The sequence below is a fragment of the Onthophagus taurus genome, chromosome 5, assembly GCF_036711975.1.
Source record: "Onthophagus taurus isolate NC chromosome 5, IU_Otau_3.0, whole genome shotgun sequence".
In the NCBI taxonomy this organism is placed as follows: Eukaryota; Metazoa; Arthropoda; class Insecta; order Coleoptera; family Scarabaeidae; genus Onthophagus; species Onthophagus taurus.
Window position 1 is genome coordinate 4,186,079 of NC_091970.1, and position 12,955 is coordinate 4,199,033.

The window sequence follows — 12,955 nt, forward strand, 5'->3', positions numbered from 1 at the left end:
TTTCAAATCAACACAATCCCGTTTCAAATTATTAGTAGATTACTATTAACTAAGATTTAGTACTCCACTTACCCCAAATGATTATAAGACGAATAAAATTGCGTTAAATCGCATCAAATAGGGCACACACTATTTAGTTGATTTTCACTTAACCAAGTTCGAAAGTTTAGGATCCAATTTACACTCAAAATAACGTATAGGGCTTCGTATATCCCTAAAATTTAATACAACACGAAGATAACTCGAAAATGTAACCTGAAAATGTTTTGAACTTCCATACAGAGATGGCGCTGTCATATGGATTTTTTTATTAGTTGATTAAATTAATAATTTTTAATAAATATAATCGTCATATCTTAATTAATTTATATATGCATTATTATTTTTATATATTTAATTATAATTCAATCTATTTTAAAAGAAAATTTTCCTCGCTAGTCATAACCTCAAACTCATGATCCAAACTGTCAAAATCATAAAAAATCACTTTTTGATGAATTAGAGCATCTTGTAGCTTATTTTGAACGCTCTCATTCGGTTTATAAATTAAAACTTTCCTCTTCGCATTCATAATTAACGTTTTGATTCCCTAAAATAAAAAACAAATTTTTTAAGGTTAATTTTTCCTCCACATTTACCTCCACAGCTGTAAAATCAACATCCTTAATGTTACTAAAATCCAAAATAATCGGTAACGATTTAGGTTCATTTTTAATAATTTCGGTTACATAATTAACGGCTGAAAAATAAAATCCCATTTCTAATTTGACGATAATGTAGTTCATCCCGTTTTTATCCGAATTAACGTTAAGTATGATTTTGGGTCTGCACCAAGGGACCAATAAATTTCCTGTACTAATAATTATTCCTACGAATAATCCGGTTTCAACTCCGCATGATAAACAAAGAATTAACGTTGTTGAATATGTCACTAAATCAAACTCTACGAGAAAAAAATTAATTTACACAAAATAAATTTGTTGTAAACTTACTATGTTTTGGATATAATTTAAAAACGATTTTATAATCGATCATAAAAATAACTGCAGCGATTAAAACAGCGGAAAGTGTAGCTTTCGGAATATAATAAAAATAAGGTGTTAAAAATCCCAGCGCCATCAAAATTATAGATGCTAAAAAAATTACTTAAATCCACAATCTTTTTTATTGGATGAAAATACCAGCGTAGAATCCAGCTAAAGGAGTTCTAACCCCGCTTGCATTACTAACAGCAGATCTTGTAAAAGCTCCCGAAGCTGGAATCGCTTGAACGAAACTCCCCAACATATTCGCTAATCCTAATGTAATCATTTCTTGAGTTGCATCAACAACACCGTTTGCTTAAATAAATAAATAAATAAACATTATTTTTAATATAATATTTCCTTACAGAATGCTTTTGCGATTGCAATATTTTGTAAAACAGCCACTAAAGGAATCACGATTGTTCCACTTCCCAAATTTAAAATCATTTCGTGCAGATTAATTGTTTGATTGTTATGGATTGTTGTGGTATTTGGAAATGATAGCGGTGGTAATCCCGCGGGGATGTTTCCGGTTAATATAAACGGGACTCTCTTCCCATTTTGAATCATTTGGTAAGCTATCGATGAAGTTATTGCTACAATTAATCCATTTCGACTGTTTGATAATAACCACAATGCTTTTTTCCATTTTTTATTGGAAACTTTTTTTTGGCAAATATACTTAAATAGATAAATAACTAATTAATAATAAGTTAAAACTTTTGATTAGTTTGTTAATAAGGTTGGTAGAAAATATACTTACCCTGATGATTAATAAGAAAGATGTAGCCGATAATCCAAGTAAGAAATCAGGAATTTTTGTTTGATGCAAGTTCTGAAAAATTTTTTTATACAACTCGACCAAACCTTTACCATCGATATTAATCCCCAATAATCCTTTAATTTGGCTGGATAATATAATGATTGATGTAGCGGTTGTAAAAGCTGATGTAACAGGAGTTGAAATAAAATCGATGAGAAATCCCAACTTTAAAACACCCATCAAAAAAACGATTAATCCGCTTAGAAAACATAATAAAATAACATGATCGAGAGATAATCCATCGGTATATGAAAAAATTAAGATTGAAAGGAGTGATGTTGGTCCGATTGAAACTTCTTTGATTGTTCCAAAGAATACGTAAATGATCGATCCCATAAAAGCCGTATATAAACCATATTCAGGGGGAACTCCTGCTAAAGAAGCGTAAGCAATCGCTTGAGGGATCATTGTAACCCCCAAAGTTACCCCACCGATTAAATCAGCTATTAAATCGATTTTGTTGTATTTTGTGATCCATTTTAAGATCGTAACACGATTTAATACGATGTTATTAAGGTTAATACACTTTTCTATTGGCACTAAAAGAGAAATTAATTATAATTATGTTAAAAATCTTGTTAATACTTTACTTTTTACGCAAAAATAAAATAAAGGGGGTTTAATGACGAGAAAATATCTTAAACAACAAGTTTTATCATTGAAACTTTTTTTATTATTAAAGAAAAGTTAACAAGATAATTAATTTTATTATTTATAATCTTTTTGTGTTATTCGCTTAAATTATAGAGATTAAGGTTATTTGTTTTACTATATTAATTCATGGTTTAAATGGTTTGTTCAGTTTTTATTACTTTAATTACATCATTTTTCTTATAAATTAAACCATAAATAATTAATTAATCCGTTTATTAATTTCTTTTTTCATTTTTAGGTTATAAAATAGGAATTTGTCACATTTGACAGTTCGTCTTATATTGTGGAACATCAACCAAAGGTGGCGCTAAATGTAGTTTAAAATACGAAATACTTCAAAAAATCCGTAAGTTTTTAATTTTTTTATATATAAGCTCTTTATATAAAAGTATTTATTACGTAAATTAAAATAAATACTTTATTCAAACCACTTTTTGATAAGCACCAACTTCAGGTTGAACTGTCAAAAAAATTGAGGTTATATTAATACAAAATTTCTTCCTATAAATATATTTAAACATTTAAAACATAAAAAATACCACCCTAAAAATCTACATAAAAATTATAAACATAGAACATACTACACAATGCGCTTTATAGCAATAAAATAAAACTAATAATTAATTAATAACGTTAACATATTTTTCTTCCCTTAATCTTCTTTGTGTTGTTGTATTAATGTTTATATACAATTATGCTTTTCGCCTTAGTATTTTTTGCAGTAAAAATATATCTAATCTCATTATATCAGTATTTATTAATAAAAGGATAAAGAATACTTATCCCATTGAAATCCCACTATTCAAGGCGTTTCACTGAGACTTTTTGGTCGCTTCATCATACGTTGGGGGGTTTTCCTATAAAAAAAAAGTTCATAAACTACGTTTTTGAGGGGATTCTTAGCTTACGTAATAAGCCGGGGGTGGCACATAGGCCATCTGAGGTTGGTTAGGATCGTAATACGCTGATTGTGCTGCCTCGGCCGCTTTAGCAAACGCCCCCGGTGTGTTCGGTGTTACTGTGTGCGAAAGTTAAATAGTTTTTATGTTAAAACAAAAATAACTAACTATTTAGACGGTTAGTACAATAAAATTAATAAAAAAAGTGTGGCTTTAAAGCGTTTCGCCCCTTTTTTCAACAACCAAAATTAGTTATTAAACAACTCAAGAAAAAGTCGTTTTAATTTGAAAATTTACCTTAATAGTACGTGTTTGAAACGTATTTTTGTTGATAAAACGCTAAATTAACACAAAGAAAAAATAAAAAATAAATTTATTTTTGATTTTAATTATTACCTCCTTGTTGTTGATTAATTCCGGGATACGGAGGTGGGGCATCGCTCATATAAACGGAGTTTTGAGGGGGGTGATCCGGGAATACGTTCGAAGGGGGAACCCATCCATAATAACCGTTCGGTGGGGGAGCGTAAGCTGGGGGTGGAGCCGGGTAAGATTGCCCCATTGATGGTACGTAAGGTGGGGGAGCATTTTGACCATTTCTTCTAGCTAATTTTTAAGTTAAGTTAAAAATCAAATTTTATTTTTCTTATCAACAAACCTAAACTCGCTGCTTTTAACATAGCTTGACCAAATTCAATAGCCCCACCATGTTTAAAAGTTAATTTAAACGTTTGCCGTCCTTGCCAATTTCCATTTTGTTGTGCGACAACCATCCCTTTAATAAAATTGGCCCCAAAAACTGGTTGCTCAATCTCAACCTACACAACAATTAACTAATTTATAAATCAAATCATCATTAACCCACTTACATTCGACAAAGTTACAAAAGGGAAACTAAAAGAGAGCATTTTATCATCGTTACTTGACGAATTAAAAATCATTCGATGTGTTGTTAAATAAATCCTCCCTTTTTTAGTACCCTTAAAAGCCGGGTCGTTGGTTGATTCAAGCCATTCGATCGTGACCTTGTCCGAGAACACCAAAATACTAAGTAAAAATAGAAAAAAAAATCTTTTAATTAATCTCAATTCTAAGACAATAAATTTTATATCTCACCACTCCCCGTTATGAATTAGAACCCCCCCGTTGATGTGGGCCGTATTTAACGACATTTTTTAGGCGAGAAACGAATACAATCACTTTAAATTTGCGTAAGATTTCTGAGAAATGGAATTTTTAACGCAACAAAATGAGTAATGTGTGTACACAAAAGTGACGTTTATGACGTTTCTAATTTCTAACGTCAAAATTAATCATACCAACTTAATTTTTTTTTCGATTCTTTTTAATTTATTAATTAATGTTTTATAAACAAATTGTTATTATATTTAAATATTAAATTAAATTTGATGGATGATGATAACTAAATTTAAAAAAGGATACATCAAATTTAGTTAAAAATAATTTGTGTGATGCAGGTTGCCTACTTGCGCTTAAAAATTATGATAAAAGATAAAAGAATAAATAAGAATGAAAAAAAGAACCAAATAAACTTTATTTCCATTAAAATACATTTAAAAAAAAACACACGGTGTGATTTATAATTAAATTTTAAATCATAACCTCAATTTTTTTAATCAAAATTATTTTTTGCCCCATCCCCAAAGTCCTTTAACAAAACCAGTAAGTCCCGCGCTTTCCTTCTTTTCTTTATCTTCTTCTTTCTCGGGCATTTTCGGGAATTGTACGTAATTAAATGCTAAATCATAGAATAAAGGTTTAGCCTCAACGGGAACCATCGGAGGTGGTAATTGAACAACATTCGGATTTTTAGATAATAATTGCGGGTCTTCGCGGAATTCATCGAGTCTTTCAGCCAAAACTTTTTTACTTTTATATGTTTTCGTTGGAACGGGTGCTGGGGTTTCATCAGATTTTTCAATTGCCAAATTAGCCATAGCGACGCTTTTTTCTAAAGCCGCGTTTTCATTTAGGTTTGTAACCATCGTTTTTAAAAGTTTTGTGAAAGTTTTAGTGTTTAATTCTTTAGCCATATTTTCAGATAGATGGAAAACGTAGGATGCTTCTTTCCATCGCCGGAATGTAGCATGGGTTTTGCCCATATAATACGCTCTAAGTGCTTTGTACGCAAGTAATTCATCGGTGTATTTTTTTTGAGCTTCTTGCTGATCCTTCAAATTTTCCAACGACATTAATTCGTTGATTTGTTGAATGATTATGTCAAATAATCGACACACTTCTTGTGAGCGCCGCGTCTGTTGGATCAAAAATAAATTTCTTTGTACTGTTCTTTCGATGCGGATTGAAAGCAAATAAGAAAGGACTATTTGTTCTTTAGGATCACTACGTACTTCCTCGCGTACCAAAGAAATAATATCGCGTAAATCAATAAATATATCTTCGATAATTTTTATTTTCCCTTGATTATCTTCAGCACGATCAATCGATTCATCTAATTTCTCAATACTCGCCAAAAATAATCGTACACGCTCATTTTTAATCAAAACTTTAGCCCCGTACCAACGAATTTCTTGCAACACTGTAGCTGTTTTTTCCTTCTTTTGAGCAACCAAAGCTTCGAACGTTTCCAAAATCCCTTGACTTCGTAACTCTAAAAGATCGACCCCTTTATCTTCACCAATATTATAAGCGCAATAACGCAAACTTGGCGCAATTTCATCAACTTTTTGTTTATACGGGAGTTGTTCTTCCTCCGATAAAGCTGAAGATAACTTTTCATAAATAACTTGCGCCTTTTTTAAGTTTTCGTTGGCTTTCACCCAAAGTTGGAGCTCAAAATGCAACGTTCCGTGCATCCAAGCAACGTAAGCTTGCGCTTCAAGTTTCGTTCGAGCGTCACATCGCTCAACTTTACACAATTCCTCTAATTGCAAAGCATAACCGCAAGCTTTTCGTAATTTTTGTATCAAATGAAATTTTTTTCGGGGTTCCGTATTGGCTTCTTGGCGTAATTGCATTGCGTACGCCCAACATCTTTCTGCAAGAATCAATGGAACGTGTAAATATCTCTCATCGGCTTTGATATTAACAATATGTCCCTCAGTGACATCTTTTTTCTTAAAATGTCTCCGATCACCCTGCGGCAATTTCAAAACTTTTCTCAACCTCCGTATACGCCTGGAACAATATCCACGATATCTTTGGTAGTCCCCGTGACGTAATCCATGTTGTTGATGTTGCTCTTTTACCACTTTCAGTACTAAAAGAATTATTAAAGAAAATATGATTTTAAACAGATGTCAAATTTTTAGGTTATGTTTTTTTAAAGGATACTTTCGAGAGTAAATGGGTTTAACGACTCTGTTTTGATTTCTTGCGGTGGTTCTTCTTGTTGTTTGTTTTGGTCTATCTCAGTTAATACCATTTTCAGTTAGATTTTTAAGAAATTTCTCTAAAAATGAAGGTGTACACGATGGCAGGTTATGTGCTGCCACCTAGAGTAAACATGTCACAAATTTATTAAGCACAATTTAATAAATTTTATAATTCAAATATAAAATTCGCGTGATGGAGTTATGATTCAGTATTAAGAGAATCGATTATACTTTTTATTATATATGTTAATTTAAGCATTAATTAATTGTAAACATTGTAGTTACATCTAGTGAAAGGAAAATTAAGGTTGTCATAAACAACGTTATATGATGTTATATGCAGTTATAGGTCAAAAAAATTAAATTATTACTTTTTAGGTTTATTGGTTTATATGCTATTTTTATCATAATTATTGTTATAAATATAAATATACGCTCAAATTAACATGCAAATTTAGTTGCATATCGTTAGGATACAAAAATGGAGTCTTACAATTAATCCTTGTAAACATTTTTTGTTATAAATATTTATCCACAATCTTTATAATCCATAAATTGCGTAAATCTAACAATGTATAAGATTAAAGTATTAACCTTTACAACAAATTTTTTTATCAGATTTTTTTTATCTCATAAAGTGTATTTTGTACTTTGACCCTAAACCGGGTGGCCAAATACAGCTACAATTCGTCTTCCACATCATTTTCGTTGCAAATTCTCCATTAAACCATGTCTTTTTCCGTTTTAAAACGTTCGTTTTCAACGACCGTTGGTAAAAATGCCATAAAAAATGTTGTGGTGATCGGAGGGGGTTTGATGGGCTCAGGAATAGCTCAGGTAATAATAACAATAACGCTTTAAATTCATTTATTTATTTTATTAATAAAAATTTAATAAACAAGGTAACCGCCCAAGCAGGCCAAAATGTAACTTTAGTTGAAGTTAACGGAGATATCCTCAAAAAAGCTGAATCAAACATTGGAGTTAGTTTGGGGAGAGTTGCTAAGAAGCTTTTTAAAGATAAACCGGCTTCGGAAGCTGAAAAATTCGTAAATGACACCAAAAGTCGTATTAAAGGCACCACCGATGTTAAATCGGCTGTAACTGATGCTGATTTAGTCGTTGAAGCAATCATTGAAAACATTGATATCAAACATAAACTGTTTAAAACTTTGGATGAAACCGCTCCAGCAAAAACTTTATTTGCTTCAAACACTTCTTCGTTATCAATCGGTGAAATCGCTTCTGTTACTAACCGAAAGGACCGATTCGGAGGATTGCATTTCTTCAACCCCGTTCCGATGATGCGTCTTTTAGAGGTGATTAGAATCCCGGAAACGAGCGATGAAACTTATAAAAGCTTCATGGAATGGGGAAAAGCCATCGGAAAAACTTGCGTCACCTGCAAAGATACCCCCGGGTTCATCGTTAACCGCTTATTAGTTCCGTACATGGCCGAAGCTGTTCGATTATACGAAAGAGGTAAACAAAATTAATTTAAGTAATTAACAAAATTAAATTAAGTTAGTTTTTTGGTGATTTTGAGTGATTTGCATGCTAAAAATTATAAATAGTAAGTAGTTGTGAGTAAATCTTTTATTTTTATTGAATCGTAAAAGTTAATTTTGTGATTTTATTGTTTTTAGGGGACGCTTCGGTGAAAGATATCGATGTTGCGATGAAGTTAGGGGCCGGATACCCAATGGGGCCTTTAGAACTCGCCGATTACGTCGGGTTGGACACAACTCATTTTATTTTGCAGGGGTGGCACAAAAAGATGCCGAGCGAAAAACTTTTTAACACATTAAAAACCGTCGAGAAATTGGTTAAAGAGGGGAAATTGGGGGTTAAGTCCGGGGAGGGTTTTTATAATTACAAAAAATAGTTTAAATTGAATTTGAGGTTAGAAAGAGGTGAGGTTATGTCAAAAATGTATTTTGGCGTTTGTAATTAGTCGTTTTAATGAAATTGAATTAATTTTATTCATTAAATTAGGTGAATTTCATTCATATTTTAATTTAAAAGTAATAAGAAATTGTTTTAAAGTTTAATTAAATTTAAAATTATATCAATTTCACATTTTTTTTTGACAGAGTGATATTTTTGTAACTTTTTTTAATAAAGAATTCTTATTGTAATTTCTTTTTAATTAATTATTATTATTAGATTGATTTTTGTTTTATTCTTGATGTTTAGATTATTTTAATAAGTAATTTTTTTTTTGATTTTAGGTGATGCTAGTTTTGAAGATATCGATATTGCAATGAAATTGGGGGCTGGATACCCAATGGGGCCTTTTGAACTTCAAGATTATACTGGTTTAGATTTAGGCGTTCATATAATGGATGGTTGGGAGAAAAAGTTCCCGAACGACCCTCTCTTTAAGACATCAGAAACAATGAAAAAACTGGTTAAGGAAGGAAAATTCGGGAGAAAATCCGGCGAAGGTTTTTATAAATACACAAAATGAAGTGGATTTAATAAATTCTTATTAAGTTTTTATTTAAGTGAGTAAAAAAAGTTATTAACCCTCTAAATTTTCGATCTTATCGAGGTTATTTTTATTTTTTGATCGGTTCAATTTGATTTGAATGTCACCAAATGATTTACCTTTAGTTTCTGGGACAACGCACCAAACGAAAACCATCCCCGCTAAGCAAACTCCTCCGAAGATCCAAAAAACCGTGTACAACCCCCACATTTCTAAAACTGGTTGATAAAATTTCGAAACAACAAACGACATAGAAACACCGTAAAAAATTATTAATGTTATAGCAGATTCTTTAATATTAACCGGAAATAATTCACCCATTAAGACATAGGGTAACGAAGAGACTCCAAGCGGAGTGCTTATTAAGAATACGATTATCCCCGTTGTGGGGATCCAAGAGATATTCTTTAAATCTGATTTAAGTACATCTTGAATATAAAAATAGATTCCTTCTGATATTAAAGCTAAAGCACATCCGAAGGCTGAGATTATTAAAAGTGGTTTACGACCAAGTTTGTCTACGATTGCACTTGCTAAAAAAGCTAAAAAAGAGATTGATTAATTTCATTTATTAATATTATTAATAAAATAGGATGTTTTACCTGCAGGGAACTGTATGGCCCCAAAAATAATACTTGAGATTTCCGGAGATATCGAACTGGAACTCGACCCTATAATACTTTGCATGTAAGATTCAATAGCAACAGTCCCACTCATACTATGCAATACTTTAACACCTAATTAAATCAAATTAAAAAATTTACGTAAAAAGTAAATTAACTCAAATGTCACCTGTCATAGTTAATAAACCTTTCCGATATCGAGGATTTCTAAATAACTCCACCATTCCGGATTTATTTCTCATATCCTCATTAACAACTTTTTCGATTTCATTCATTTTGCGTTCAAGATCATTCTCGTTTAACTCGTCACTCCCCAATATGGCCAAACTTTCTTTCGCCCGATGCTTCTCCCCAATTTTTAACAAATAATACGGCGATTCCGGCATAAAATAAATCGTACAAAAACAAATTAACGGCATCACACCGCAAATCACGCATAAAACTTGATAGGAAACGAACGGGCCAAAAGTCAAAACGACAAAGTGCCCCATTAACTTCATTATGGTGAAAGCTGTACCGAGTTTACCGCGAATTTCTTGATCGGCTATTTCGCTGTTGTATATTGTGACACCCTATAACAAAAATAAGGATGAAAATGATTTTTTTTGTTGTGGGGAAGATTATTTTACCGCTGTTATTGTGCCCGTTGCCATTCCGGCGATGAATCTGCTGATGTATAAGATCCAAACTGAGTTTGCTAAGGTGATAGGGATCCAAGGGAGCATGATAAAAATTGATGAGAATAATAATGAGCGTCTGGGGCCGAATTTTTTGACGAAACTCGCTGAAAATGGGCATGTTACGATCCCTCCGAGGAGGATTATTGAGACAACCCATGAAGCCTCCGCCTAAAAAATAAGTCATTAATAACTTAAAATGAAATTAAATCATTTACATTTGTGATTTGAACCCCAATCGGTGAATTTTTCGATGTTAACTGAGGTAAAATCGGTGAAGACCATGTCACATAAGCCGTGTTTGAGCCGATTGTTAAGGAAGCTATAAAAAAAAGTTACCAAAACATTTTTTTTATTACTTTATTGTTTGCTTTAACCTTACCTGTTAACGCAGCTAAATATTGAACGTACTTTGATTTTTTTATAAACATTTTTTTTAATGTAACCCTATAAAACTTTATTGGTAATATTATTAAAGGGCCGATGAATTAGCTTTTATATACAGTTGGAAGGCACTTGAATTCGCGGTGTGATTACCACTCGTCGTCATTAAGTCTTTGTTTGTTGAACAATCAGAAACAATCAGGCCCCAACTAGTTCACAAAAACCACGAATGATAAATGTGGAAAAAATTTAATGGGACGATTTTTTATAAAGGTATTTTTAACGAAATTTTTTTTAGATTAATCGCGCTGATTTTTTTATCGAAATCGATTACGAAAAGAAGAAATATTTCGTAACAGGTGCATTAAATATCGTTATTTTAACAACTTTATTAGATTATGCGAAAATTTTCCATTAATTCAAATTATGAAATTTTTTAAATTTTAACCTAACAATTATGTCATTTTTATGTCAAAATTTGAGAGTTTATTTGAATGACACCTTTTTACCTCCGAAGCAAATCTTCAAATATAATCTAAAAGTAATATTTTAAAATAAAAACATTTTTTAAGCTTCTAATTGAAGCTTCCAAGTTTAATTAAAGTTCCTCTTTAAAAATTAAATATAAAACTTCCTTGATTTTTTTTCCTGATTCCAGAGTTTCCCTTACTTAATCCATCTCCGTTAATCCACGCTCCGAAGAAGAAAAAAGTCCTGCAATTAATTTTAACTCAATAAAAAGGGATCTCACCGAATTATGTAAGTACTTAGCTTAATTTATCATTTTACTTAACAATCAAATAACATAACCTCAATTATTTTTTCTTTCTTAACAAAATCATTTTATCTCACTTCTTTAATATTATATCCTTTTAGTACTTCTAACACGATAAAAAATTATCAAAATGGTCCAAATTAAAACCGAAATTATTTCTTGAACTAAATTCAAAGTTCTCATACCAAAATGAGCATAACCTCACTTTAATCTGTCAAAAAAATTTCATTTCAAGAAAAAATTTTAACGTTTAGGTTATTTTAGAGTAAATTAAAACCAATATTAAACAAATATACTCTTTATATTCGAAAATTAAGATTAAATAATAATAAGTTTTAAACAGAATCAATATTAGCCATCGTTTCTTCATACTTTTTTAGTTCTCCTTTATAAAATCGATAAGATTTCAAAATATCATTAAACTCTTTGCTAGAAACCGACTTATATTTTTCCTTCAATTCTTCGAGTTCTTTAATTTCATTTTTAACTTTAATTTGTTGTTTTACGATTTCATCGAGTAGTTTTTGATAGGCATGTTTCGCCATAGATTCCTCGGTGAAAACGGCAGTGCCAATTTGCTGCTGTAAAATCTCCACCTTCAACTCTAAACTTAAAAATTGCAATTTGCTATGTTCGATTTTACTGTTGATTAAATCCTTGGAATCGTTTAGTCGTATTTTTAAGATTTCCTCCAACATCTTATGATAACCAATAAGATTTTCGTAATACTTTTTTTGTATTTCATCTAACTCTAATTTTAATTTTAGTAATTCCGATTCTTGTTTGCTGGGTTTCGTAAAGTTAAAATCTTCGTTAAATTCTTCATGTTTTAAATCGGGTTCTTTTGATAATTTCGAATGGACTAATCTGTGAAGTTTTTGTTGCTCGTTGATTGGTAAGTTTTCCGGTTTTAAGGATAATCCCAACACGTTATCGTCGTTTAACTTCATAGAAGGGGAAACTTCTTTTGAGTAAATTAAGTAATCGACTTTATTTTTTAGATTGGGATCTAAAGCGCACTCATCAACTAACTGTAATATTCTTTTATACTTAGCTAATTCAGCTCGTTTCATAGAGATTTTTTGGAAAATCTCGCCCGGTAAATTTTCCATTTTATAACCACAATGACCAGGGTTTTTTTTTTTTTTTTGTGGTTTTTACCCACAATGCATTCCATTTATCTGTCAACCAAAAAAATATAAATTAAATTATTATATTTATAAAATAATTTTCTTAAAATATAATCTT

The 12,955-nt window shown here is 31.1% G+C and overlaps 6 protein-coding genes across 9 annotated transcripts; 1 reads left to right on the forward strand and 5 right to left on the reverse strand.

Moving 5' to 3' along the window:
* Nucleotides 1-349: 349 nt before the first annotated feature.
* On the reverse strand, nt 350-2,498 carry LOC111426681 (sodium-independent sulfate anion transporter-like). Its single transcript, XM_023061310.2, has 7 exons — nt 2,439-2,498; nt 1,789-2,387; nt 1,391-1,706; nt 1,182-1,340; nt 993-1,133; nt 639-943; nt 350-589 (listed from the first exon to the last, which is right to left on the reverse strand). Coding segments are annotated over exons 1-7 (1,701 nt in total). The 5' UTR covers nt 2,440-2,498; the 3' UTR covers nt 350-409.
* Nucleotides 2,499-2,996: 498 nt separating this feature from the next.
* Nucleotides 2,997-4,701, reverse strand: LOC111426686 (WW domain binding protein 2). Of its 3 annotated transcripts, XR_011640341.1 has the most exons (7): nt 4,518-4,701; nt 4,271-4,448; nt 4,060-4,219; nt 3,798-4,007; nt 3,699-3,740; nt 3,411-3,520; nt 3,240-3,359 (listed from the first exon to the last, which is right to left on the reverse strand). XR_011640341.1 is itself a non-coding variant. In XM_023061315.2 (6 exons), exons 1-6 carry the CDS (start codon nt 4,571-4,573, stop codon nt 3,315-3,317), a joined length of 759 nt encoding a protein of 252 aa, XP_022917083.1. In that variant the 5' UTR covers nt 4,574-4,701; the 3' UTR covers nt 2,997-3,314. The 3 variants fall into 3 exon arrangements, 2 of the variants coding, with proteins under 2 accessions (XP_022917083.1, XP_071051986.1); XM_023061315.2 differs by lacking the exon at nt 3,699-3,740 and having other exon boundaries at nt 2,997-3,359; XM_071195885.1 differs by lacking the exon at nt 3,411-3,520 and having other exon boundaries at nt 2,997-3,359.
* Nucleotides 4,702-4,932: 231 nt separating this feature from the next.
* Nucleotides 4,933-6,887, reverse strand: LOC111426682 (signal recognition particle 68). Its single transcript, XM_023061311.2, has 2 exons — nt 6,717-6,887; nt 4,933-6,642 (listed from the first exon to the last, which is right to left on the reverse strand). The coding sequence occupies exons 1-2, from the start codon at nt 6,805-6,807 to the stop codon at nt 5,045-5,047; spliced, it is 1,689 nt and encodes a 562-aa protein (XP_022917079.2). The 5' UTR covers nt 6,808-6,887; the 3' UTR covers nt 4,933-5,044.
* Nucleotides 6,888-7,238: 351 nt separating this feature from the next.
* LOC111426685 (probable 3-hydroxyacyl-CoA dehydrogenase B0272.3) lies at nt 7,239-9,259 on the forward strand. Of its 2 annotated transcripts, none has more exons than XM_023061314.2 (3): nt 7,239-7,594; nt 7,660-8,239; nt 8,989-9,259. In XM_023061314.2, exons 1-3 carry the CDS (start codon nt 7,487-7,489, stop codon nt 9,225-9,227), a joined length of 927 nt encoding a protein of 308 aa, XP_022917082.2. In that variant the 5' UTR covers nt 7,239-7,486; the 3' UTR covers nt 9,228-9,259. The 2 variants fall into 2 exon arrangements, with proteins under 2 accessions (XP_022917082.2, XP_022917081.2); XM_023061313.2 differs by lacking the exon at nt 8,989-9,259 and adding an exon at nt 8,404-8,895.
* LOC111426683 (facilitated trehalose transporter Tret1-like) lies at nt 9,230-11,916 on the reverse strand. The gene is made up of 6 exons (XM_023061312.2): nt 10,931-11,916; nt 10,767-10,870; nt 10,501-10,719; nt 10,041-10,443; nt 9,851-9,985; nt 9,230-9,790 (listed from the first exon to the last, which is right to left on the reverse strand). Exons 1-6 carry the CDS (start codon nt 10,977-10,979, stop codon nt 9,282-9,284), a joined length of 1,419 nt encoding a protein of 472 aa, XP_022917080.1. The 5' UTR covers nt 10,980-11,916; the 3' UTR covers nt 9,230-9,281.
* A 73-nt stretch (nt 11,917-11,989) lies between these two features.
* LOC139429770 (uncharacterized protein PF3D7_1120000-like) lies at nt 11,990-12,877 on the reverse strand. The gene has a single exon (XM_071195884.1). The coding sequence runs from the start codon at nt 12,817-12,819 to the stop codon at nt 12,043-12,045; it is 777 nt and encodes a 258-aa protein (XP_071051985.1). The 5' UTR covers nt 12,820-12,877; the 3' UTR covers nt 11,990-12,042.
* Between the last annotated feature and the right edge of the window lie 78 nt (nt 12,878-12,955).

Excerpts from the sequence above, each read along its gene's own strand:
- LOC111426681 (XM_023061310.2), bottom strand. Across the intron at positions 1,341-1,390 it reads TGCAATCGCAAAAGCATTCT|CAAACGGTGTTGTTGATGCA; the intron begins GTAAGGAAATAT and ends TATTTATTTAAG. Across the intron at positions 944-992 it reads TAAATTATATCCAAAACATA|AGTTTGATTTAGTGACATAT; the intron begins GTAAGTTTACAA and ends TTTTTCTCGTAG.
- LOC111426686 (XM_023061315.2), bottom strand. The coding sequence starts at position 4,573 with ATGTCGTTAAATACGGCCCACATCAACGGGGGGGTTCTAATTCATAAC. Across the intron at positions 4,220-4,270 it reads CTTTTGTAACTTTGTCGAAT|GTTGAGATTGAGCAACCAGT; the intron begins GTAAGTGGGTTA and ends ATTGTTGTGTAG. Across the intron at positions 3,360-3,410 it reads TGCCACCCCCGGCTTATTAC|GAAAACCCCCCAACGTATGA; the intron begins GTAAGCTAAGAA and ends TTTTTTTTATAG.
- LOC111426682 (XM_023061311.2), bottom strand. The coding sequence starts at position 6,807 with ATGGTATTAACTGAGATAGACCAAAACAAACAACAAGAAGAACCACCG. Across the intron at positions 6,643-6,716 it reads AAACCCATTTACTCTCGAAA|TACTGAAAGTGGTAAAAGAG; the intron begins GTATCCTTTAAA and ends TAATTCTTTTAG.
- LOC111426685 (XM_023061314.2), top strand. The coding sequence starts at position 7,487 with ATGTCTTTTTCCGTTTTAAAACGTTCGTTTTCAACGACCGTTGGTAAA. Across the intron at positions 7,595-7,659 it reads TGGGCTCAGGAATAGCTCAG|GTAACCGCCCAAGCAGGCCA; the intron begins GTAATAATAACA and ends TTAATAAACAAG. Across the intron at positions 8,240-8,988 it reads TGTTCGATTATACGAAAGAG|GTGATGCTAGTTTTGAAGAT; the intron begins GTAAACAAAATT and ends TTTTGATTTTAG.
- LOC111426683 (XM_023061312.2), bottom strand. The coding sequence starts at position 10,979 with ATGTTTATAAAAAAATCAAAGTACGTTCAATATTTAGCTGCGTTAACA. Across the intron at positions 10,720-10,766 it reads TTGGGGTTCAAATCACAAAT|GCGGAGGCTTCATGGGTTGT; the intron begins GTAAATGATTTA and ends CTTATTTTTTAG. Across the intron at positions 10,444-10,500 it reads CAACGGGCACAATAACAGCG|GGTGTCACAATATACAACAG; the intron begins GTAAAATAATCT and ends TTTTTGTTATAG.
- LOC139429770 (XM_071195884.1), bottom strand. The coding sequence starts at position 12,819 with ATGGAAAATTTACCGGGCGAGATTTTCCAAAAAATCTCTATGAAACGA.